Genomic DNA, 23,924 nt, shown 5'->3' with positions numbered 1-23,924 from the left:
ATCCTTCTTTGCATCCTTCCCATCCCACTCTCCAACACAGTGGCAGCTCCCTCTGCTCCTTGTTTTTCTCTTTCCTAGACCTTCCTAGTTTCCACCTCTTTCTCCTCCCAAATCTGAGCCTATCTCATATCATCATACATTCTCTTGATTTATTGAGTGATTCCATTTTACTGGGAATTAACATCCATCATGGTTACTCCAACCGAGCATTTTCATTTTCAGGGGCTCTATCAAGGATTGTTACAAACTAAAGGAATTGGCAGGCAGGTGAATAACAGGGGTGGTAGAAGGAACTGTGCAATTGCACTTAAAAGTTGATTCTGCAGATGAGCCCACTCTAAGCTTATTAAGGAATTTGTGAGTGTGGGTGATGTTTAGAAAAATAGTCTCTGGTCTCTCCCCAGCATGCGGTCCCTTGCCCATGGGAGGGATGACCCAGCTTTGGCTGGTAGAGGCCTGATCATGGACTTTTAGGGATGGTGACGATGTCCCACTACCCCTGGCTTCTCAGGTGGCCTGTGGTCCTTCCCACCTTTGCTTGAATTCACTTGGGAGGTTGTTCTTTCTCGGGTCACACTGCCCTCTTTCTTTCACTGCTGACCCACAGAGCAGGGTCCCTTCTATCCCTCTTGCAGCCTTAGCATCTCTAGTCTCTCCTGAAGTCCTAAATGTAGCTTTTGTGCTTTGGGGTGTATTCCCATTACTTAATGATGATTTACAATGTCATGCTCCTGTCCTTGTGTCTGGACATCAATCCCTACATGGCCTTAAGCATTTGCCTTTGGTGGCAAAATTTCTAACAACTAAGTTTCTCTTAGGAATGCATAGTCTTAATGCGCAAAAAAAAAAAAAAAGGCTAAAATGTATACCCTTGAATGATATATTAAAAAAATACCAGATGGAATTTGAGTTGGTTCTTATCTGATCTCTTTTTAAATGGGAGCCAAATGTTGAGGAAAAGCATGTTAAAATTTTTAAACTAACTATTTACAATGATATTGAAATTTAAAGGTAAGCTGTACTAACTCCTTCAAGTTTACAAACAAGGAGTTTACATTCAGCCAAAACATTCTTCGAAAGAATCAGATTAGGACCATTATCACTGATGTAATTTAATCAATGGTAAATCACTTAAAATAACCGAAAAGAGTTTTTAACACATTTCAAATGTATTTTTCTTAAAAAAAGAAAAGAAAACAAAATAGTCTTTTGATTAGAGAGAAGAGGTGCCCCACTCCTACGGAAACTAAATACACTTAGAAGAAAAAGAACTTTGCTGAAGCTGCTTGCTATTTACCACATATTTTTATAACTAATAAATGCCTTTGCTCCCCACCTTCCTGCTCTATTTCTTTCTCCCAAAGGTTTCTCAGAGCATAACCACACTATGCTTTATTCTGCTGTTTTTCTGAAGCTGGGGTAAAAGCAGTCTTAAAAACACATGCCTCAAACCTCATCTGGTCCTCTCTCTGACCGTTCCAGCCCTTGACTTTGAAAATGACTTAATTTGTAGACGCAACAATTAGCATGACAAGCACCAAATGAGTTTCTGAAGCATTTGAAATTTTTTTCATTGTCTGAGTAAGCGGCAGCATCTGTATGTGGTGTAATTTGTATTTGCAGGACGTGGAGGCGAATACAGTCAGACTTAAAGAACATGACCAAGATGTCTTGGTGCTGGAGAAGGTCCCAGCAGGGAACAGAGCTTCTAATCAAGGAAACTCACAGCCTCAGCAAAAGTATGTTTGCATCCAACACTGTAATTGCCAGACTATGATTAACCTTTTCACATGGTATCATCATTTCTACAATAGCATGTTCTCCTTTTTTGTGGAAGATGGCAGTGTATGTGACTTTTTTCCTCTCTATTGACTAATCACACATCTTGTGGAGTATAATGTATCCATTTCTGGCACAGCATTGAGCCGGGTGCTGCCTAGAGTAATTCGGGAGAGAATATTCCTTTACTCTAAAAACCACTCTTTGTATACAGTGTTCAACTGTAATAGCTGTGGAACAGAAGGCGTGTGAGAGAACAATGGGAATAGCAATGCCAGGCAGCTCAAAGGATACGAAGGCCCCTGGGTGATGAGAACTTTTGGTATTTGAATTTTGTATGCAGGATTTCGCGTGAAGTGTTTTCCTCTTGTTACCAGAATGAGCGTCTTTGATGGATACCCAGACTTCAAATATAAAACAGTCTATTGATTGCAGCCCAGAAGCATCCATTTGGCCTCATTCATACTTATTCCTGCTAATGTCAAAAGGCCATTAGCTTCACATTTCTCAGATGTCCTGTTTAACTTGAGTCTTTTTCAGTATATCGATGTTCAGTTCCAGCTTTTGCTGCAACTTACTACATGAGACTGCATCAAATGTACCAACATTTGAGTGGTAAGACAGAGAATAGAAAATGTGGCTCTAAGAAATTACAGAAAATTACAGAATCTAGTTTTTAAAACGGAGATTAATTTTCAATCTTAGTGTAATAAAAACAGCAATTCTGTAGCGAAAGAAATGTTACTCAATAATATGTTGAAGGAGAATGCATCTCAAGTAATTTTCCTTTGTTTGCCAAATAAGCGAGGTGTTTCCCTTATCAAGACATTCACCATAAATTATTAATTTTTATTGTTTAGACTAAAAGGCCCAGACATTTTCATTTGATTGAATCAACATATTTGCAAAGAGGGCAGGAAAAAAGATAATATTATTAAATAGCCAGAGTATATTTTGCAGATTTTATAGAATTCTTATCTTACAACACCTTTTAAAAGATGGAGAAATTTAGGCTCAGAGCCACAAGTTACTTGCCCATGGTTTCAAAGCTTATAATGGCAGAGCTTGAATTCAAGTCCAGCTTGACCAGTTTTCACACGCCTATCCCCCTTCCACCTGCCAGCTTACTATAGCAAAATATAGTAGATAAGACTACATACTCAACACTGCTTAGTAAATATTGCAAACCACTCCATATCGAAGGAACTGACATGAAAAGGACTATGTAAAAAACGTACCTTTCACTTACAAAACTAAAAATTACCATAGAAATTTTGTTATTACTTGCTGTTTACTACTATCTGTTCTTGGAATTGTTCTTGCCCAAATGTTTTTAACAGTTGTCTTTCCAGTCCACTAAGGAGGATGAGATTTTCTTTGGTTCCCTTAAATAACTAGTGTTTTATCTGCATTTTAAACTAATGCTTCAGATGTCCCAGGAAAATTATGCTTACTGAAAAGGCAAGCCTTGAGAATTCTTCTTAACCCAGAAACATCTGATCAAGAGGTTCCCTGGGGGTCCCCTTGCTTCACTTCTTCATGTCATCGGGGAATCATCAAAAGCATTTGCTTGTTACAATGTCTTTCATTTAGGGTGTTCTCCAAATACAGGTTTCTTATGAAACCAAACTAAAAGGGATGGAAAAGGAGAGACCATATGTTTTATTATTTTAGGCCTGATCTGATTTTCCGTTATACCTCCTTATTTGTGTCCTGTATTCCAATCCAAATTTCTTCCACAATTCAAAAACTTATGCAGTTCACAATGAGCCATTTAAGAAATATTCAATGAGTACGAATTAATGCACCACACAAAACTTCCCTGAAGAATGAAAAGCTGCTCTCTCAAGGGGTCATTTTCCATGTTGAGTTTTCCCAAATGAGACCAGAATTGAAGGGGAGGGGGCATGTAAATAAATTGGGGGCTGATATTCTGGACTTCAAAAATGTGGCATCAACCATGTCTATGGATGGACTTAAAATTTAGGAAGCTGTAGGGCCTCTCTTCAGAAATTATCCTTTTTGAGCTCAAAGAGGGTTACCATATTGGTGCTGCTAATAATGTTATTTTTCTGGTTCATTTTTCCCTGAGAAATCCAGAATAGTTTATGTGTACATTTTTAACTTTCAAAACCTCCTGACTCTACCTGAGCATCTCAGCTCTGAGTGTGATATTTAAAATGTCAATAATAAGGCAGTGTTTCCCATGAAGGATAAATTCCACGGAGCCCTCAGTTGTTTACTGTTTCGGATGTCTTTCTGCTCTGTGGTTATGCAGGTTTAGTAAGAAAGAATTTGAAATGCATATTCCTGTTTTAGTTACTGTGTTGCTTTTATCTTAGACTATTTTCTCATTGCTCAGCTCCATCCTGTGTGCAGGAAGACAGTCTCTTTCAGGTCCCCTTCTCCACACCCTTCTCTATTCTAGGAACAAATTGTAGTGTCCTCATTTGCAGAAAAGTATTTTATGTCAGAGGTTTAAAACCTCATAGCTTATATAATGTAACCAATTGGAGTTTGCTTTTAACTTGAACTAGAGTCGCTCTTTCATGAAATAAACTGAAAAGAGTCATGCTGTGTGGTCTTTAAGTGATCCTGACCTCATTTTAAACAGAGGCCAAGCAGTAGGTGCCTGGCAGTGGACAGTGGGAAACAAAGCCGTCACGTGATGTTTCAGCCAAACCCAGAACTCCAAGAGCCCAGAGGGCTGTGTCTGGCCAGAAGCTCCTGGCCCCTCCGTCTTGGAGTCCCCCACCCTAAGGGAATGTCAGCACCTAATAGCCTTCTGTGGAGCTGTGAAGAGAAGCTGGGGTAAGGTGGCCATGGCAACTGTACCACGAGAGGAAGTCTCCGGTAGCAAAAGAAAGATCCTGGGGGTATCCGATTGGCCTGGTGGGCAAAGCTTAGAGAGGCCACTTTCTCTCTAGAGAGGTGATCAGGCATCCGGCTTGCCTCTCAGACCTCTATTACTTTTGACCAGCCATAATGCCCTAGCTAAAGGATGTCCAAACAAAGAATACCAGAATGTGAAGCCAACCTTCTAGTAGAATTAGTTTTGACAAGGGGACACATTTTACAAACTGATGTATGAGTCACACAGCTAGATATAGAGCTTGCAACTTTCCAGCAGCCGCTGCCCGGTGCCACGCGAAGTAACAGACTGGTTTTCCCCCCATTTGGTTTTCACGTTTTGGAATGTATATATACTCCTATTGATATGCAACTTGTTTTCAGAAACAAACCGAACAAGCCCTCTTTAGAGGAAGGTTGTTAATTACATGGAGAATTTCCTGTTCTGAAAAAGCTCCAGGTAGCTAGACCTGGTCTCCATCTGGAGCATCTTGCTGTGGAAGCAGAAAAGTGCCACGAAGCTCATGCTTGTTCTCTGAAGCCAGACACACCTGGCTCATGTCAGAGGTCTCCCATTTACTAACTCTGTGACCTGAGGCTTGATGCCTCCCCCTCCTGAGCCGTCTGTCCATCTGCACAATGAAGATAATATTTAACTAGCAGGAGTAAACAGGACGCCCTTATTCAGTGCACACCTAGCTGTCTAGGGTATAGTAAACATTTGACAGATGTTGCTCTCTCCAACCCAGTTTCCTGATTAATGTGTCCGATGCTACTCTTTTTCCAGCTCATGTGGTGAGTGCTATCAAAGAATCATATATTTCAGGAATTACTGGATGAATTGAGCAATATTCTCTATTTCAATATTGAAAGTCATTTATAAATATGCCCTCTTCTTTCCTCAAATATTCATTGCCCACAAGAGGAAAAACCATTGTCTTCTACCTTATCTATTTTGAGAAAGGGGTCAGACTTTTGAGATGAAAGTAGACTATTTTTTTTTCTCTCTATTCCCCTTCTCTCCTCCTCTAGGCTCCAAAGCCAAGTTTCCTCAAAGATTTAACTGTTGAGCTTCCTTTTGGTCTTGTGCGCGCACTCACAACAGTTTTAGCTAACAGCTGCCTTCCAGGTAGACTGCACTGGCCACCTCATTCAATACCAGGGGTGCTTCCCTCACCATTTTCACATGCACATATGTTAAAATGTTTACTCATCACTCCCTCAGGCCGTGGGTTAAGATCCTGAGATTTAATAATATGTTAGAGTTACTCTTGGGATCTCAACACACCTCAAAGGTCTCAAACAGGCAAGGAAACCAGAGCTGAATTCTATCACTGCTTTCTGAACATTAGACAATTTTATTTTCATTGTTGTTTTTACTTGCCTGGTGTGTGCGTGTGTGTGTGTGTGTGTGTGTGTGTGTGTGTGTGTGTGTGTGTTGAGACGGAGTCTCACTCTGTCGCCCAGGCTGGAGTGCAGTGGCGCGATCTCCACTCACTGCAACCTCCACCTCCCTGGTTCAAGCAATTCTCCTGCCTCAGCCTCTGAACTAGCTGGGACTATGGGTGCGTGCCACCATGCCTGGCTAATTTTCTGTATTTTAGTGGAGACAGGGTTTCACCATGTTGCCCAGGCTGGTCACGAACTTCTGAGCTCAGGCAATCTGCCCGCTTTGGCCTCCCAAAGTGCTGGGATGACAGGCGTGAGCCACTGCGCCCAGCCCCACTTGCCTGTTATTTTTAAGTGAAATTCCAAGCAGAAAAGCAAAGCCTGAGTTTTGGAAGAGAAGCACCCAGATCATCTGAATGTATTTTGTCTACAGCTCCCACTTAGTAGTGTTTTGTCACTGTCTTGAGTATGATTTTGAAACAGTTCACATGCAACTTAAAAAATAAATCCTCCTGTGTTAATTGAAGAACACCATGGAAGGATCTGCTGAAATAATGTCTAATATAACCCCCAGTAATTTATATCTGGCATTGAAATAAATTATAAGGATTTTCTACTGCTGATTTATTTCCCGTTCATGATGCTACTGGGGTTTGTTTGTTTGCTTACGGTGTTATGGAGTTTTGTTTGCTTTCTCTCATTTTATTATTAGCTGAATTTCCAAAGCACATACCAGTGTACAGTTGGGAAAGACAGAGCATTCCAGAAATAGGCAGGGGAATCCAGTGTGGGACAGAAGTTTTGCCACGAGTAACCCATATATGGATAACCTAGCTTACTCTCACTTCCCCTCACCAGCTCCCCCTGCCTGACCTGAACTGCCCTGGGTTTTACATGTTCCTTTTTATTCTCCTTTGGAAAAAGACTGAAGTTTCTCAGTTCCCAGCCTCCTAAAGCTGCTCTTCAAGAAGTTTACCTTATTTCCATGTAGGGAAAGAAGAACAATGTTTGTAGTAACGACTTCACTTTGTGGATTTTTTGTTTGTTTGTTTGTTTGTTTGTTTTGTCTTCTCGTGTGACTTTGACAAGGTGCATGGTCTCTCTTACCTTGAAAAGTATATGGTTCCCTGGGATCTCAAATTAAAAAAAAAAAAAAAACTTAGATAAGTAAAAGGTTTTTTTTTAATGATTTGCCCACTTATGAAAAACTAATGGCATTTTTGTTTCTTATCCAGGTATACTGTGATGTCAGGAACACCTGAAAAAATTTTAGAGCATTTTCTAGAAACGATACGCCTTGAGGCAACTTTAAATGAAGCAACAGGTATACACATAGAACAGTTTGCATGTCCATTGAATCCATGCATAGCATTGTTTAAAAGTCCTGCATTCATTTGCAGTGTGTATAGCAAAAGCAGTTTTGGAAGGGGATTCTGTGTATTGATACTTGAAAAGCATCTCTGTGTGACCTGACAGGGAACAGTCCTTCTGACTGTCCTCTTTCCTCCCCAATCCTGACTGTTCTCTAGAAATGACTCAGCTTCATTTCTACATACCATGCCTCGTCTTCTCTAGGCTTCTCTCTCTTAAGGTATTCAAATCCAACCTTTACAGGCATCTGTTGGGTTTATCATTTACGTCCTACCTAGTCCCATGAAGGATTTGAAGCTGCCTACATAAAAGGCACAGCCTTGCTCCAGTTGGGAGTAAGATGCTTCTCTCTGCAGTTGTTGTAGAGTCCAGCAGCTCTAGAATGTGACTAAATGCCACCATTCGCTTGCTAGGGCTTCCCTAACAAATTACCACCAACTGGGTAGCTCCAGCAACAAAATTGTATTGTCTTACAGCTCTGGAGGCTGGAAGTCCTAGCTGAAGGTGATAGTCGAGTTGGTTCCTTTTGAAGGCTGTGAAGGAGAATCTGTTCCATGCCTCTCTCCTAGCCTCCCGTGGTTTGCAGGCTATCTTTGGCATCTGTTGGCTTGTAGATGCATCATCCAGATGTCTGCCCTCATGTTCACACAACATTCTCCCTGTGACTCTTCACGTAGCCTTCCCTCTGTGCATGTCTGTCTCTGGGTCCAAGGCTACCCCTTTTTGTAAGAATACCAGTCATATTGGATTAAGGCCCACATTAAGGACTCACCTTAACTTGACCACACCTGCAAAGACACTGTTTCCAAAGACGATTGTATTCTGAGATACTGGAGGTTAGTTCTTCAACATATCTTTTTGGGGGGATACAATTCAACACATAACATCTACTTACAGTGAGTCAGTCTTGTTACCTAAGACACAGATATTCTAGGCTGAATAAAACAGATCTCACCAGTGAACTAAGTGTTCAGAGTTATAAAATTGTGTTCCACTTTGGTTACCATCTTGTATATGACTTTGAAACAGCCGACACACAATGTGTTTTTTTTTTAATCCTATGCTACTGCCTCTCAGAATAATGTCATGGGTTAGTATTTTAAGCACATTGAGCTCCATAGAAAAGCATTTCTCACTAAAAGAAGTTCAGAGATTTATCTCAAAAACTTAGTTCAAAATCCATTTCCATAATTGACCTTTGCTATGTACTCAAGTTGAAGATATCATCATCATTATTATTATTATTATTATATACCTTCTAAAGGTATTTTACCACTGAATTCTTATTTTATCTTCTCATTCCAGTTTCTCATTTTATGCTTAGATTACCTGAGGTTTTTTATGTAGCAAATTAATTAGAGTATAGTAGATAAAATCGTCAGGATCACTGGCTCCAGGCCAATTATTCTCAGCTCAGTATTTGTTGAGAATCTTGTTGGGTAAACACTAAGCTAGATGCTTCGGACTAGGCAATGTGAATAAGGAATCATCCTCCTGCCTTCAGGAAGCTTATAATCTGTTAGAAAACATAAAGGAATTTGCACATAACTTGAATATAAGGCAGAATGTGGTTAGTGCTTCAGGGACACTGACTGGGTGAGGGATCTAGAAAAATATCATGGAAAATATAGAGTGGCCCTGAAGGAGGCTGGTAACCAGTAACTAGAGATGGGGACAGAGCCATCCATACTAAGGGACAATATTAGCACTGACCTAGAAATAGACAGGGAAGAGTGAGTGGTCTGATTTTTGCTGGAATATTGTATACATAAGTTGGAAAAGGAAGGAAAGGTTTAAGAATTGGGGTATAGATCTTAGAGAGTCTTAAATGTAAAGCCGGCTGGGTGCAGTGGCTCGCACCTATAATCCCAGCACTTTGGGGGCCAAGGCGGGAGGATCACTGGAGCCCAGGAGTTTGAGGCTACAGTGAGCTATGCTCATGCCACTGCACTCTCGCTTGGGCAACAACAACAGAAAGGTAGAGCCAAGCATTGGGAAGTGGTTGAAGATGTCTGAGCAAGAAGAATGTGATAAGAGCTTTACTGGAGAAAAGTTACTCCATAGTTAGTATAGAGAAGCTGTTGAAGAACCAATTACGTGAGGATAGCTTCCAAGAGCCATATGTAACCTCAAATAAACCAAATTTCCAAGACCATGGGTCAGGAAAAAATGCAGCTGATTTTTTTCCCTCTGATTAACTGTTTGCCCAGTATGTGTGATTGCATAATGCAAGAATCAGCATCTTACCTAAAGTAAGTATTGACTCAAAAAAAAAAAAAAAAAAAAAAAAAAAAAAGATTCTGGTACATTAGAGACTATGGCATCTAAGGAATGAGCTATAAGATCTTTACCACCCACGAAGGGCAAATATAGCCTCCCTTTCAAGTCACCTCTAAAAGAGATGGAGACTGAATTATTGCTGCTGCTTCTGCTTCTTTTGTTTAGTTTTGTTTTTTTTAATTACTGTTCCTTGCAGAGCAGGGCTGACCCACGGGCAGTATGCCCAGAGTAGCCTGATTGTTCCTTCTTCATCAAAAAAATTAAAGCCTGGAAATCAGTGTATTCTAAGGCTGACATGTGGGATGTGATTCTTGACCCTTCCGTTTTTGATGGTAGAGACTAGACTAGCATCATAATTTAATATTGAACTTCATTTCCTACAGTTTTTCCTGATATTTTTTTCTTACAAGTAATGTTTATGCCTTGGAGATAAATAACAAATCAGTATCTTTCTCATAAATCAAAAATACAGATTTCCCCTGCCTCCCCCACTGTTCTGGACACTAAACAATCCTAGGGTAGGGTGACGACATTTGTCCATATACTGGAGTGGGAGACCTTTGGCATTTATGGATTTACAGTACAGTGAGAAAGGTCAGAGTTACCATGAAACTTGTTTACATCATAAAAATGCACACTGCTGAATTTGACATTACACTCTCTTAATTTACCAAAAATCTATTTTCTACCTGAGACCTATTAGTTCTTATATTTTTACTTTTAAAACCAGCATTAGTCATGGAGTGACTTGGTAAATCATCTTCTAGTAGGAAATGATATTTTAAATTCTTAAGCAAATTTTAACTCTATAAATTAGATTTCCAGTGTTACTGTTTTTGATGAACTTACATCGGCAAAGTTTGAATCAGTGACTAAATGTTTAACCATTATTCTCATTTAAATATAAGTGACGAGTGTAATCCCAAGTTGTCATCTACTCAGCGTCACCAGTCACCTTCAGTCTCATTATACTGAGAGGCAGAGAAGGTGTCAGACAGAAGAGTTGCTACATATGAGGAGAGAGCCGGAAAGCCACACTGAAATGTGAGCCGAGTAGTTGGCCATGTTAACTGATTCCCTTCCCAACCTTGGAGCACCCAAGTCAAGTCTCTGCTTTAGCAAACTTTAAACTACCAGATAGTACAGCCTCCTGGGTGCATATAAGCAAGTATTACCTCCTCCATTCTCAGGAATATATCAAACATATCAAGATGGTGCTAGATGTTAAGCTCAGACAAGCCAAAGTCCTTTGGTACATTCAAAAAAATAGTTTCATGCAGCCTTTGTCTCCTCTGTCTGGCACCTTCTCTGCTTCTTCTCTGGCTCAGTATAATGGGACTGAAAACCTGGTGACATTGAGTTGTGACACTTGGTATTACACTCATCAGTTATATTTAAATGAGTATGTATAATGGTTAAACCTTTAGTCACTGACTCAGACTTCACCAATAAAAGTTCATTAACAACATGGATGACATTTGGCAATCTAATTTATAGAATTAAAATGTACGTATTTCTCACCATTTTCCATTTAAGATGAGCATCACAATCTCAGGCAGTGTATTTCACGTTTTCCCTGGAAATGTCATGGCATCTTGGGTTCCAAGTTCTGATGGGCGTAGTCCTGAGGTTTTTAGGTTTGCCTTCATGAGCTTTCCCATCTGGCTAGCCAGGGCGTGTTGTCTGCAATGAAGAACCAGCGTCAAATTCAATGACGAAGTAAATGAAGCTTATTTTGGAGACTTGCCTTACTTCCCTTGCCAACCCCCTGCTTCCTTACTTACAAAATAGTTTCACATATAGGACAGTCACCCTTTGAATCCACCAGCTTCTGTTTTGTTAGCCTTTGTTTTGCTCTAGTTGCTGCTCAGTCTTAATCTTGTTTTCTTTTCTTTTCTTTTTTCTTTTGTTTTCTTTTCTTTCTTTCCTGCTTCTTTATCCCCTCACCAATCAGCTGCTCTTACTACCTCCTGATTCTGTAATTCTATTGCCCCCCCCCCCACCCTTCATTGCTCCTTTTGGAAATAGGAGGTGAAAAAGAGATAAAGGAGAAAGGATTTTGAACAAACAAATATGGTATAGACACAGAAATGACCATGTCTTCGTTCTGCGTGTATGGTACTGCCCACATGTGACCCTTTAAATATACAGATTTTAAAATGTTTGGTGGCTAAGGTACCTAGTGCCATTTGTACAAGGCTGTCTCTTTTTAAAATATTATACTTTTTGCCCATTGTCATGAGAAACTGATTTTGATCGCAGTCTCTGTCAGCACCATTATTTATATGATGTGCTTCTGTGTAAAGTAAACTCATACCCTAAACCAGTGTATTGGAACCAGTGGCCAAGAACAAGTGAGTAGATACTCTTGCTTTCCTAAAGATTTCCACAGGAACCTAATTTCCTTTTCTGTTTTTTTCCCCCTTCCAGATTCTGTTTTAAATGACTTTATTATGATGCACTGTGTTTTTATGCCAAATACCCAGCTTTGCCCAGCCCTGGTGGCCCAATATCCTTTTATTGTGATTGTAAGTTCCTAGTCCCTCGAAGACAACCCCACCTGTCGAAGGCCATTCTCTCATCTCATCTTCTGAAGGTAAGTCACGGCCCAGGCAGAGTTGTACATTCCACCCTCATCACACTGAAATGTGTTTTCCCACATTTCCCACGGTTTTCCCCTGTACAGACTCTAGCTCTGCCCGGCAGAGGTCTGCTGTGCCATGGTTAAGGATTTCCTCCTTGTTACCTGTATTAGGGCATTCTTTCATTACTATAAAGAAACACCTGAGGCTGGGTAATTTATAAGAAAAGAGGTTTAATTGACTGGCAGTTCTGCAGGTTGCCTAGGAAGCATCATGCCAGCCTCTGTTTCTGGGGAGGCCTTGGGAAACTTATAATTGTGGCCAAAGGTCAAGGGGGAGCAGGAGCCAGGTGGGAGAGGTGGCAAACACTTTTAAATGACCAGATCTCATGAGAATTCACTATCTCAAGGACAGCACCAAGACATGAGGGATCCACCCCTATAACCCAAACACCTCCCACCAGGCCCACCTCCAACATTGAGGATTACATTTCAACATGAGATTTGGGCGGGGACACACATCCAATCTGTATCATTATCTGTGCAGAGAAGTGTGAACCACCTCACCACAGGAAGGTGATGCTGGCAAAAACAATATCCATGCCCCTGGGAGGCAGGCTAGAGAGGGTTATGGAGAAGAACCTGGGAGTATTAGCAGGAACGGTTCGCCAACATTAGAGACAGACTGTTCCCTGGCAGGATGGACTGTGGTCGGCTTGTATTCCTCCTCTGAGCTATGGTATTAAATTGCTAACATGCTGAGATAAATACAAGTTATCACTGTAGGATAACTTTCTTTTCCCATTCATCCTAGTCCATCCTCTCCTCTAGATACCAACATTTCTTCCTTTGTTACTACTTTTTATTATCATCTTATTGACTTAAAGACCCAAAATTTGAAATCCAGTGATAATTCCTCTATAGCTTGAAGGCCAAGTTTGTCTGGGACAGCTTTTCAACAGTGTTTGGAATGGCCCAGTTGATGCTGGTATGTAGCACAGAGCAAACATTCTCAGAAAATGGGAGTGGAATAAAAGAAGTGGGTATTATTAGTGAGCTTCACACTCAATTTTGGGAGCATGTGAAAGTATATTCTAAGATTTTGTTTTATTTTTAGAACAACAAAAATTTAGACCCCAAATCACTTTGGCCCTTTTGATCAGTTAAATATATTGAAGGAGAATGGCTCTTTTCTTCTTCTTTTTTTTTTTTTTAGCAATTAAATGAATGTTGGCATGTTTTCCTCATTCAAGATTATAATTACCCTACCTGATTCTCATTTTCTTGTTCACTTATAATTCTCTTTGAAGTAAACAATGTATGAGGACAGGAGATTTGAGTTGAAGGTGCAACTCAGAGGGAGCTGCAAGAGGGAGATTTGTGTGTTTATTTGCCTGGAAACTGTCTTACTGAGTAATGATGGCTTAATGAGACTTACTTATATTATATATTTTTTCTGGCACATACTCAATTTTTCTCAAGTAAAATGAACACATTCAGGATCTCTGTGCTCTTTTAACTCCACACGCACTAATCATTATAGACCTTTGAGATTTGCTGGAAGGAAAAATAAAATCCACCATTGAGTTTAGACTTGCTTTTTTTTTTTTAGCAGTTAGAAGGTTGATAAGCCTAAGGCAAACAAAACTCAAGGACAAGTCAGGGAGTTCAGTGGGCCAAGGCACAGCATCTTTACAACTCCAAGCCCCAAACACTGCACTTGTCTTTTTTTTCAGATTCTAACTTCTTCATTTATTAGCTTGTTCCCCTTCAAGAGTTGATTGAGAGCATTCAAATCACTAACTTCTCTTTTTTAAATAGTGCTCTAGAGAGAAGGTCTGTTTCTGCCCAGATAGGGAGGAGTGGGGAAAAGTGATACGGGCGGGGAGGGAGAGGGGAAGGCAAGAAAGCAAACAGGCGTGGAAGAGCTGTGACATCAAATCCGACTTCTCTCTTCTGTAGATGGGGGAATCCAGGATGACTGGGTGTAATCTATATTATCTAGGTCCCTTAGACCACCTCCCTCATATCTGGCCCTGTGGGAACTTAGATTCTCTTCACTGTTCTATTTTGAATCAGCTCTGTCTGTGTCAGGTGCATGCTAAGAGCATTGACCAATATTATACCACTTTATCCTGACAGGATTTTATTGGGTTAGTATTAGCTTTGTGTTACAAACGAGGGTCCTGAAGTTACCCCCAGCCCCCATAAAAAACAAAAAAAGGAGTGGCTTGCCCAGGGCAAGTAGCTGAGTCCTCCAGATGATTCCAAACCTGGAGTTTGCCTTTTTTTTCTCTCTGTCTTCACAACTTATTTATTTCAAAGCTTGTTTAAATTTTAATGATTCTGTAACCTTTAATTACAGTTTAAGAACATTTCAAGACAATATATTGTATCATAAACTGCTTAACAGCACACCTGCAAGCAGCAGGGATGTATAATGCAAACTTGAACAAGTGGTTTAACCCCTATGTTTTTAACGTGGGACATTAGGGATAGTAAAATACTTAACCATGTTTCATTAGTCAGTTGCTTTAGTGGAGTATTTTTGAAGTGCTTAACATCTGGAACTTTTCATAGCAGCCCTATGAAGAAGTCAGTATTTTTACTGCTATTTTTCTAAATCAATAAACTAGAATAATGAAAAATTATGAATTGCTCAGAGAAAGGTAATTACTAGCACAGAAAAGATTTGAGCCCTGAGCTACTGACACATATTTCTGTTCTTAATCCACATTGTGTGTCTCTTCCAATTTTGCTTTTACCATGGAGAAAGATAGTAGAACTCTGCTGAACATTAATATATCAGGCCTTTTATGTGCTAATGAGAGAGACTCTCTATTCATTAGACACAGTTTGGACATGATTTGACCCGATGAATACAAGTGCTTTATAATGAGTTTGAAAATCATATTTGTTCAGTTTCTATACTTTTCATCTCCAGGTTCTTTAATCTTTTTTAAAATCTGCATTTAAAATTGAGTTCAATTTTCCTTTAGTCTTCAAAAGAAAATTAAAACCACCTGTATATAACCCTATAACCTCTCAGGTGTAGTATTGCTAACCGTTTTGTGTATATCCTTCTAGTCTTTTTTCTATACATATAGATATATGTTTTTAAATGTAAGAATGGGATCATACTGTAAATAATTTTGTATACCTTTTAATTAAGCAATATTTTATGAATATCTTTCTATGCCATTATTTTTCTATGCCATTTTTCTAAATATAGATAGTTGTCATCCTTAAAAATAAAACATTCTCATTCCAAAAAATTTTAATTACCACAAAAGGAGAAGAGAGCAAAGTTCACCTGGTATCTCACCACCATTAATAAATTTGTTTTTAAAATTTTGGAATTTATGTATACATTTGTATGTACATAAGATTTTATATAAATTAAATAATGTTACATGTGCTTTTTGGTAATATGCTATTTTTCACTTAGTGGTATATTGTGAATATCTTTCCAAACTAATATATATAGAGATAAAACTATATCATCTTTTTTTTCTTCTAGATAATTCCATAAACATTTATTGACGACTGGAAATGTGTCACATAAAGTACTGGGCAACAAGGGGGCAAAGATGAGAAGGACACATTATCATTTTTAATGACTATAGTATCAATAGATATGTCATAATTATTTTCTCAGCCTCTACCTATTGGATATTTAGATTATTTTCACATTTTTTTTGCTATAACAAACACAATGGAGTGAATCGGCATCCTTCCAGCTAAATCTTTGCCCAAGTATATGAAAATGTACTCACTTTAAATTCCTAAAAATAGGCAAAGAATATGTAGTATGTTAATGCTTCTGACATGTATTCCCAAATTGCTCTCCTATTGTCTCAATTTTGTGCTTTATGATTAAACTCTGCCTTATTCTTGTTTGTGCAACTGCAGGCTGGCCTTCAGTTTAGTAAGTGATCACACGAAGTCAATACTATTTTGAATTTTAGTAACTCTCTGATTCAGAGTATTTTCACATTATTTACTTTATCTTTCCAACACCAGTTCTCCAAATGTAAAGCAAAAAGTCTGGTATATTATTTTTGTTGTTGTTGTTTTGTGTTTTTTTGTTTTGTTTTGTTTTGTTTTTTTGAGACAGAGTCTTGCTCTGTCGCCAGACTGGAGTGTAGTGTCGCGATCTCGGCTCACTGCAACCTCTGCCTCCTGGGTTCAAGCGATTCTCCTGCCTCAGCCTCCCAAGTAGCTGGAACTACAGGCAGGCACCACCACACCCAACTAATTTTTTTATTTTTAGTAGAAATGGAGTTTCACCATATTGGCCAGGATGGCCTCGATCTCTTGACCTCATGATCCGCCTGCCTTGGCCTCCCAATGTGCTGGGATTATAGGCATGAGCCACTATGCCTGTTATTTATTTCATTTCACATATAGGAGAAATCAAGGTACAGAAAGGTCTAATAACTGCCTGAGATCCTGCATGTACTGGTAGACATTTGGAGGAAGTCCGTGTAGCACTGATGTAATAGTGGTTTGCAGTGGACATTGTGGTTGATTTGCCAACATACATGCCTTATTACTTGGTCATTTTAGCCACTCGTAGTAATTAGCCTTCCTTGCCAAAGACTGGTTCTCCAGTGCCAGACCCAAGCTAGACTGGGCCAATGGAATTCAAAGAGAGGCTTCCTGGGCTTTTGGTGAAAACCTTTTTAACATTTAGGAGAAAAAAACAGGAAGCCTGTAACCCCAATTGCCAGCAGCAGCTATCTTACAACCATGATGGGAATGAACCCCAAGATAAAGCTGGAATGAGGAGACAGCGAGGAAAAACGGGGGTCTGTGATAACATCATTAGCATTTGACTGGTCCTGAAGCTTACTCTGCCAGTGGATTATCTTTTCATGTCAATGAATATAGGTGTTTGTTGTTTAGGACAGATTCTTACTGCAGCTAAAAGAATCTTAAGGATGAATGGCTGATATTTAAACTTACAGAAATTTTAAAACAGCAATAATTTTGGACAGATTTTTTTGTTAGTATACGAGTTTTCTTTAGCTTAGTATTCATCACAAATTTTTTGCTTTTGGCATGGAAATAATGAGTTTAGTTTCTTGAATTAAGAAGAAAAAAGACCGGGCGCGGTGGCTCAAGCCTGTAATCCCAGCACTTTGGGAGGCTGAGAAGGGCGGATCACGAGGTCTGGAGATCGAGACCATCCTGGCTAACACGGTGAAACCCCGTCTCTACTAAAAAATACAAAAAACTAGCCGGGCGAGCGCCTGTAGTCCCAGCTACTCGGGAGGCTGAGGCAGGAGAATGGCGTGAACCCGGGAGGCGGAGCTTGCAGTGAGCTGAGATCCGGCCACTGCACTCCAGCCTGGGTGACAGAGCGAGACTCCGTCTCAAAAAAAAAATAAAAAAAAAATAAAAAAGAAGAAAAAAAAATAGAACATGGATTTGCCACTAAGTTTTAACTAAATCCACCTTTTCTGTGTTTCATCCCTGTACAGAAGCAAAAACAACAGCTTCCCTCACTGAAAAATTAGGGTCCCTGTCATAAAAATCTTTGTGAAATTGATCTGGAGATGTTCTCTTTATAAGTTGACTTGGGTTTTATAAGTGGAACGTTTATCAAAATCTGCTTTTCTTTTTGATGAAAGATTCACATAATAGCAGCAGGTTCATATTCTTTAAATGAAGCCAAGTTTTTAGGAACGTTTTTTAGATTTCCTAGAAAAACTTTCAGCTTAAATTTTGTTGTAACCAGATTTTGTCATCATAGTCCCCATTTGATTCTGAAAAGTGTTTGATCCATACGTCACCATCAGAGCAAGTTGCTTCTGCAGATATGCAATTTGAGAGTTTGTTTCCAATAAAGAAGACTTTGTTTGACAATGTTATGAACATGATATGCTCCTTGGGAAAAAAAATGACTGTCTTATCAGATATGCTAAAAAATATTTCATATACATGTTCTCGGCCTCCTATCAACACTATGTACTCTTCTAATCTTGTTTTTTTACAATAGGGAAAGTGAGTTCAAGCAGCTAAATAATTTGCCCCAAGCTACATAGCTGGTAAATGTTAGAACAAGATATGAACCCAAGCAGTGTATTGCATTAGGGCACGTCCTAACTGCTGTGCTATGAGTACAAGCCCTTGGCTTGAGACTTAAAAGGAGAATAGCCAAGAACTAGAGACTTGTAAAAACATGGAGAATTCTGAAAATCAGTGGGAAAAATATTCTGAGCAAGAAAATGGAAGATAATTAAAGAAATTGATGGTACAGAAGGCGCTCCTGTGAGCTCAAAGTTAATAGGCACACACAAACAAAGGAGCAGCTTGTGTGGACAGGAGTAACATCACAAACTTAAACCCAGAAATGCCAGGTCTTATGAAAAATTCCACAACTGTCCACTGAAAATATTTTAAATGACTTCCAGAGGAGAATCAGTAATAACATTGGTGGCTAAGATTTACTGAATACTTAATATGTTTCAGATACATGTTTTACCTGTATTATCTCATTTCCTCCTTAACAGCAATCTTCTGAAGTTTACTGATGAGGAAATCAAGGCTCTAAATTGTCAATTAACTTACCAAAGATCGTACAGTTTTTATATAGGTGGGGAAGCCAGGATGGGACCTAAGCAGTGTAATTTCAGAACTTGCATTTTATGAACACGCCATATGAAGGAAGAAATAGACCCAGTGGTCAGGATGTCAGGCTGCTCCACAAAGACAAGAAGCCCAGATTATAGTAAAAAAAGCAAAAGCTCTGAAGTAGAAAGACCTGTGTTTAAGACCTGTGTCCTATAAGTTACATTATTCAGCAATTACGCTTAACCTCTCCAAGCCCCTTCTGTAAAATAGGGGTAATTATATGATATGGTCTGGCTCTATGTCCCCACCCAAACCTCATCTCGAATTGTAATCTGAATTTTAATCCCCATGTGTTGGGGGCAGAACCCTGTGGGAGGTGATTAGATCGGGGGGTGGTTCCCCCCATGCTGTTCTCATGATAGTGAGTGAGTTCTCATGAGATCTGATGGTTTTATAAGGGGCATTTCCCACCTTCACTTGCACTTCTCCTTCTTGGCACCATGTGAGGGACATGATGCTCCCCCTTCCACCATGATTGTAAGTTTCCTGAGGCCTCCCCAGCCCTGCGGAACTCTTTCCTTTATAAATTATCCAGTGTCTTGAGCAGTTCTTTATAGCAGCGTGAGAATGGACTGATACATTATACTTGCCCTACCCACTTCACCCGGTTGTTGTGAAAATCAAATGAGGTTATGTGTGTGAACATACATTATAAACCTTAAAACCCCATATAAATGTTGCTATTATTATACCATCAGGAGAGAAATATGGCATATTATAAAGAAGATACCAAAGCTTTGTCTTGTCAGTGGGCAGATGACCCCCAAAGTTTGTTTTCAGCTGCAAGCAGAGATCTTGTATGCAAAGCAGGGTTTTAAAAAACAACAACATTGAAGAGCATCAGTTTGAATGTTGTTAAGTGTTTTATAAATAGCTGCATAATTAGCATGTACTTACTGCAAAAAGTATACATAATATTTTATTCCCTGTTGTAGGCTGTAATGAATCTGCTGCCTCTACATCCTGGGAGGTTTTCACTTACTTTCCCCATGATAATTTTAATACATGGAACCATTATTAGCTGAATTAAGAATAAGTAAATGAGCAGTTAAAAAAAAAAGTACAGAAAAATTACAGGTGCCTGTGGTGAGTAAGATAATAACTAGGTAAAAATATATGAAATAATTACAGTGTTTGAACGGCAGAGCCGGCATGAGGAAAATGACTCAATGGAATATTAAGCCTGCTGTTGGCAGGGTAGAAAAACTGTAGCCTACACTGTGGCCTTCACCTCTTCTGATTCTCAGCCCTAAAACCTCACTGCAAACAGATTCAGTTTGCTCTCAGTCACATGTACACAATGCTGAAGGAGGTGGTTCAGTTCAGTGAAGATTTAGTCACTCTGAAAGTTTGTCATCCTGTAGATTAAATACCCAATAGCTGAAAGATTCTATTTAAAAGATGTACCAGATGTTTTGCAATTAAATTCTGTATGAACTTATTTAGAATGTACCTCTGATCTGTATTTGACATCTTGACAAAATGGGATTCCGGGTAACTTAGATAAAGGCTCTTAAATAGCTGTGATATTTTTAAAGGTTTTTTTTTTTTTTTTTAGAAAAGTGCATTAGTTATAGCATTCCAAACTGTGCAATTAAATTGTTTGTAATCAGTTGATCAAAGAACATTGAAGGTTTTTGTGTGCCCAGTCCTTAGCTAGAAAATGCAGAAATTAACAGTGAGTTTACGACCTCGTTCCTTCTGTTAAGGATTCTGATTTAATGCTTCCAGATGGTGAGAAGTACTTTATTACAGGTGAAGTATTCCTTATCTGAAAATTCAAAATCCAAAATGCTCCAAAATTCGAAATTTTTTGAGCTCTCATACCAGTAGGTGTAATGCAAACATTCCAAAATCAAAAAAAAAAAAAAAAAAAAAATCTGAAATCCAAAAACACTTCTGGGCCCAAGTCTTTGGGAAGAGAGATACTCAACTGTGTAGGCGAATCTTGAAGTTGGAATTTGGATGACCAGATTTAACAATGTCTGCTCAGTCGCAGTGAGCCACTGCTTTCCTAATTGACAGGTATTAAACTGTAGCAGAGGGGATCTCGTTCAGGTATTAACAATTCCTGTACCTCTCTATCAGATTATGAAGGCTGCAATAGTTAACTCTTGATTTTCTGCATGTGCTTTGTTATGAAGATTTGGGGGATCAATTTCTATATCTCAGACGAATTTTCCTATTTCCCAACAAACTTTGAAGTCATGTGACTCTGCTATATAATCTATGTTTGTGTAAAGAAAGTAATGTTAATATCAGACAAAACACAACAACATAGACAGGTAAAAAGAGTACTGGGGAAGAAAATAAGAAAACTGAGTTCTAGTTCCAAGAATTCCTTTGATAAATTTGGAAAAATCACCTAAACTCATTCTGCCTCGGTTTGCTTACCTCTAAGGTGATAGAGTTGAAGGAAATGTAATCAAAGGGCTCTTGAAACAGAGATGCTGTGATTCCATGACTTATCTGAAATCAACTCAAATGTATCAGTGATAAGTTTGGCCACTCAAACTATATGGCCTTTTCCTAATGGTGTTTAAAATACTAATTCAGTAAGTAATTTTATATTGCCTTACCGACTTTACAAAAACTAGAACTTTATGAGATATAGGAACCATGTTGTCTTTCTGCATCTCTTTCTCCATGAGTTCAGGCAGCCATATTTCTTCTTTCCTGGACCCAACTGTCATCATATCATGAGTCATGGCCTTATTCAATAAAAGCACTTCTTGATCATGCATTATTCCAATTTTAGCCAGAGAAGGCTTCTTCAACCTTCCTGATGTGTCTGAATTTATGAACATGCTATATTTGAAATGTTACTCTTTTTAGATTGCACTTTTGACATCATACTGAGACAAGGGAACTAGTAGGATATTCTTTATTCTTTGGCTGCTACCTGAAAGGAATATAGTTTTTCCCCCTTCCTACCTTTTTTGTAGGAGTTAAATAAAATCTAAAAATTACAAACTTTCTAAAAGCCTGGGGAGATTGTTATGGGAATGAATAGAAACCTCAGCGTCTGATCTGTAACCATTTCAGGTATAATCAATTGTATACAAAGTTCTCTTTGTGTTTCTTAAGAACCTGATCCAACAGACATTTCAGAAAGGGAACCCTATGTGTCGCTTCTGGAGGAGCAGAATCCTTGAGCAATGCCTGGATTCAGCTATAAAAGTAGTATCACCCCCACCCTCACTTTAGTAAATAAACATCCATGAGGGGACAAATGAGACTTTGTGAAATAAGTCAGTGCTTCCTTTTGTTTTCCCAGAGGTAAAAATACTGAACTTTCATGAGGAAAGGGAGAAAGCCTTTCTCAGTCCCTCCGAATTTGATCAATTCTGTCTCCCTAGAGACTGTGGGGTTCTTCATCAAAGACAAGGGGTGCTCAGCCCTGGTTACTAAACATGCAAAATCAGCGCGGGAACCTTGAAACTTCAGTGTGCACACACTCACACAAAAGGAATTTCTTTCTCATTAAGATTTTTGCTTTCTGGATGCATTTATTCTTAATAATTTCATGAACCCAAGCACTAAGGTCTAGTTGCTATAGCCGCTGGTTAGGATAGTGGGGGTGGGAATAGTGGAAAGAGCCCCATCTGAATTTGCAAGCCCTGCCATTTATTCACTCAACAACCTTGGCCAGATCTCTTCTCTCTGAATCTCCATTTCCTCACTGGTAAATATTTTTTCCTCAGGTTTGTAGAAAGCATCTTTTGATAGCGTAAGAATATTGAGCTTATTTTATGAATTACAAAGTTCTATACATATGTTATCATAACAAGTAGGAAAGACTCCTTCCTCTCTCGCTCTCTTATCTCTCTCTCTCTCTCTCTCTCCCCACTCCTCCTTTCTCTCCTACACATGTGAATACCTCCTTTTCAACATGTTGTCCAATGTAATAGTTCAGATGAATAGGACTGTGCCCATTGTATCACCAGAACCTAGCATGGTGCTCTACTCAAAGTAGTCTGTTAATTAATAATTGGTGAATCAATTGGATCAATTTGAATAGTTTCTTTGCCTAAGTACTTGTAAAGCACTTTGATGTATTTTCTCTGAAAAGCATATTAATTCATTTGAAAATATATTTACTTTTTAAAAACCACATTAGCGCCTTAATTGTCCTATGTTGGGGTTATATTTCTAAATTTAGGCTAAGCGTTCACCACTCTATTACTACCAGCTCAATCAAAGCTTCCCTTTCCTCTCTATGCTGTTTCCATCTTTGAGTGATTTAAAATGTACTCATGTTGCATGTGTAGTGAAATAAGATCGTAGTTTATAGAGTAACTTAGGGCACAGTGTGACATCTTTTAAATTGGCATGATCTGAGAGAGAATTAAATTTGCTCATTTTTCACAGCACAAGGCCATCAGAAAGGTCGTCTTTCACAGGCACTATCACTTAGACCTAGAAGAGGGGCTAGAGGGAAGAAGCTTAGCCTCAGGTGCCCGGTGAGGAACATACATGGTCCATAGTGGCATCAGGCTATTTGGGACAGCAGTCTAGGGAGCGAGCCCAGCCTAGTGAGAGCTTTGACACATACTGTATTCAGAATTCAGAATCTCCACCGACTCTTACATTTATAGGGGTTGGCCTTCCTCAGTCCACACCCCTACTCCGCACCTTGGCCATTCTTACTGTCTCCGTTTGGCTCCTATGCCATGGAAATGAAAAAGATAGCACTTGCCAAAGCCTGATGTCATCCAAGTTTCTACACAAACACAAGTTACCATAAAACTAAACCAAAGACAGCACAATGGCAAGGCAGCATTGTGTTTTCATTATGTTAGTTTGTGGTACCTACCTGATTCTGCTTTGGTCCACCTTGCCTTAGCGTTATTAAATGTGGTAGCTGACAGGGAATTTGGAAATGATTTCTTCTCACCTCCTCATTTCATGGGTGAGTAAATGGAAGTATGCAGCGGCTAAGTGACTTACACAAGATCGCATAGGTAAGTGTTGGCAGCTAGAGGACTTGAACCCATATCCTCCCACTCTTGGGTGAACCAGTACATATTTTTCA

General features: G+C 39.2%; 2 protein-coding genes across 6 annotated transcripts in view; both read left to right on the top strand.

The window, feature by feature from the left end:
- MAP3K20 (mitogen-activated protein kinase kinase kinase 20) overlaps positions 1-23,924 on the top strand; it is a 763,073-nt gene that overhangs the window by 481,272 nt on the left and 257,877 nt on the right. The window lies entirely within an intron of this gene.
- Positions 1-23,924, top strand: part of RAPGEF4 (Rap guanine nucleotide exchange factor 4) — a 308,929-nt gene that overhangs the window by 245,656 nt on the left and 39,349 nt on the right. For all 5 annotated transcript variants that reach the window (XM_050751325.1, XM_050751324.1, XM_050751326.1 and 2 more), the window contains 3 exons: positions 1,624-1,739; positions 7,254-7,342; positions 12,100-12,178. In XM_050751325.1, coding sequence (XP_050607282.1) covers positions 1,624-1,739; positions 7,254-7,342; positions 12,100-12,178 — 284 coding nt within the window. The remainder of the gene's footprint in view (positions 1-1,623; positions 1,740-7,253; positions 7,343-12,099; positions 12,179-23,924) is intronic.

The sequence above is a fragment of the Macaca thibetana genome, chromosome 12, assembly GCF_024542745.1.
Source record: "Macaca thibetana thibetana isolate TM-01 chromosome 12, ASM2454274v1, whole genome shotgun sequence".
In the NCBI taxonomy this organism is placed as follows: domain Eukaryota; kingdom Metazoa; phylum Chordata; class Mammalia; order Primates; family Cercopithecidae; genus Macaca; species Macaca thibetana.
This window is presented reverse-complemented; position numbering and strand designations above follow the sequence as displayed.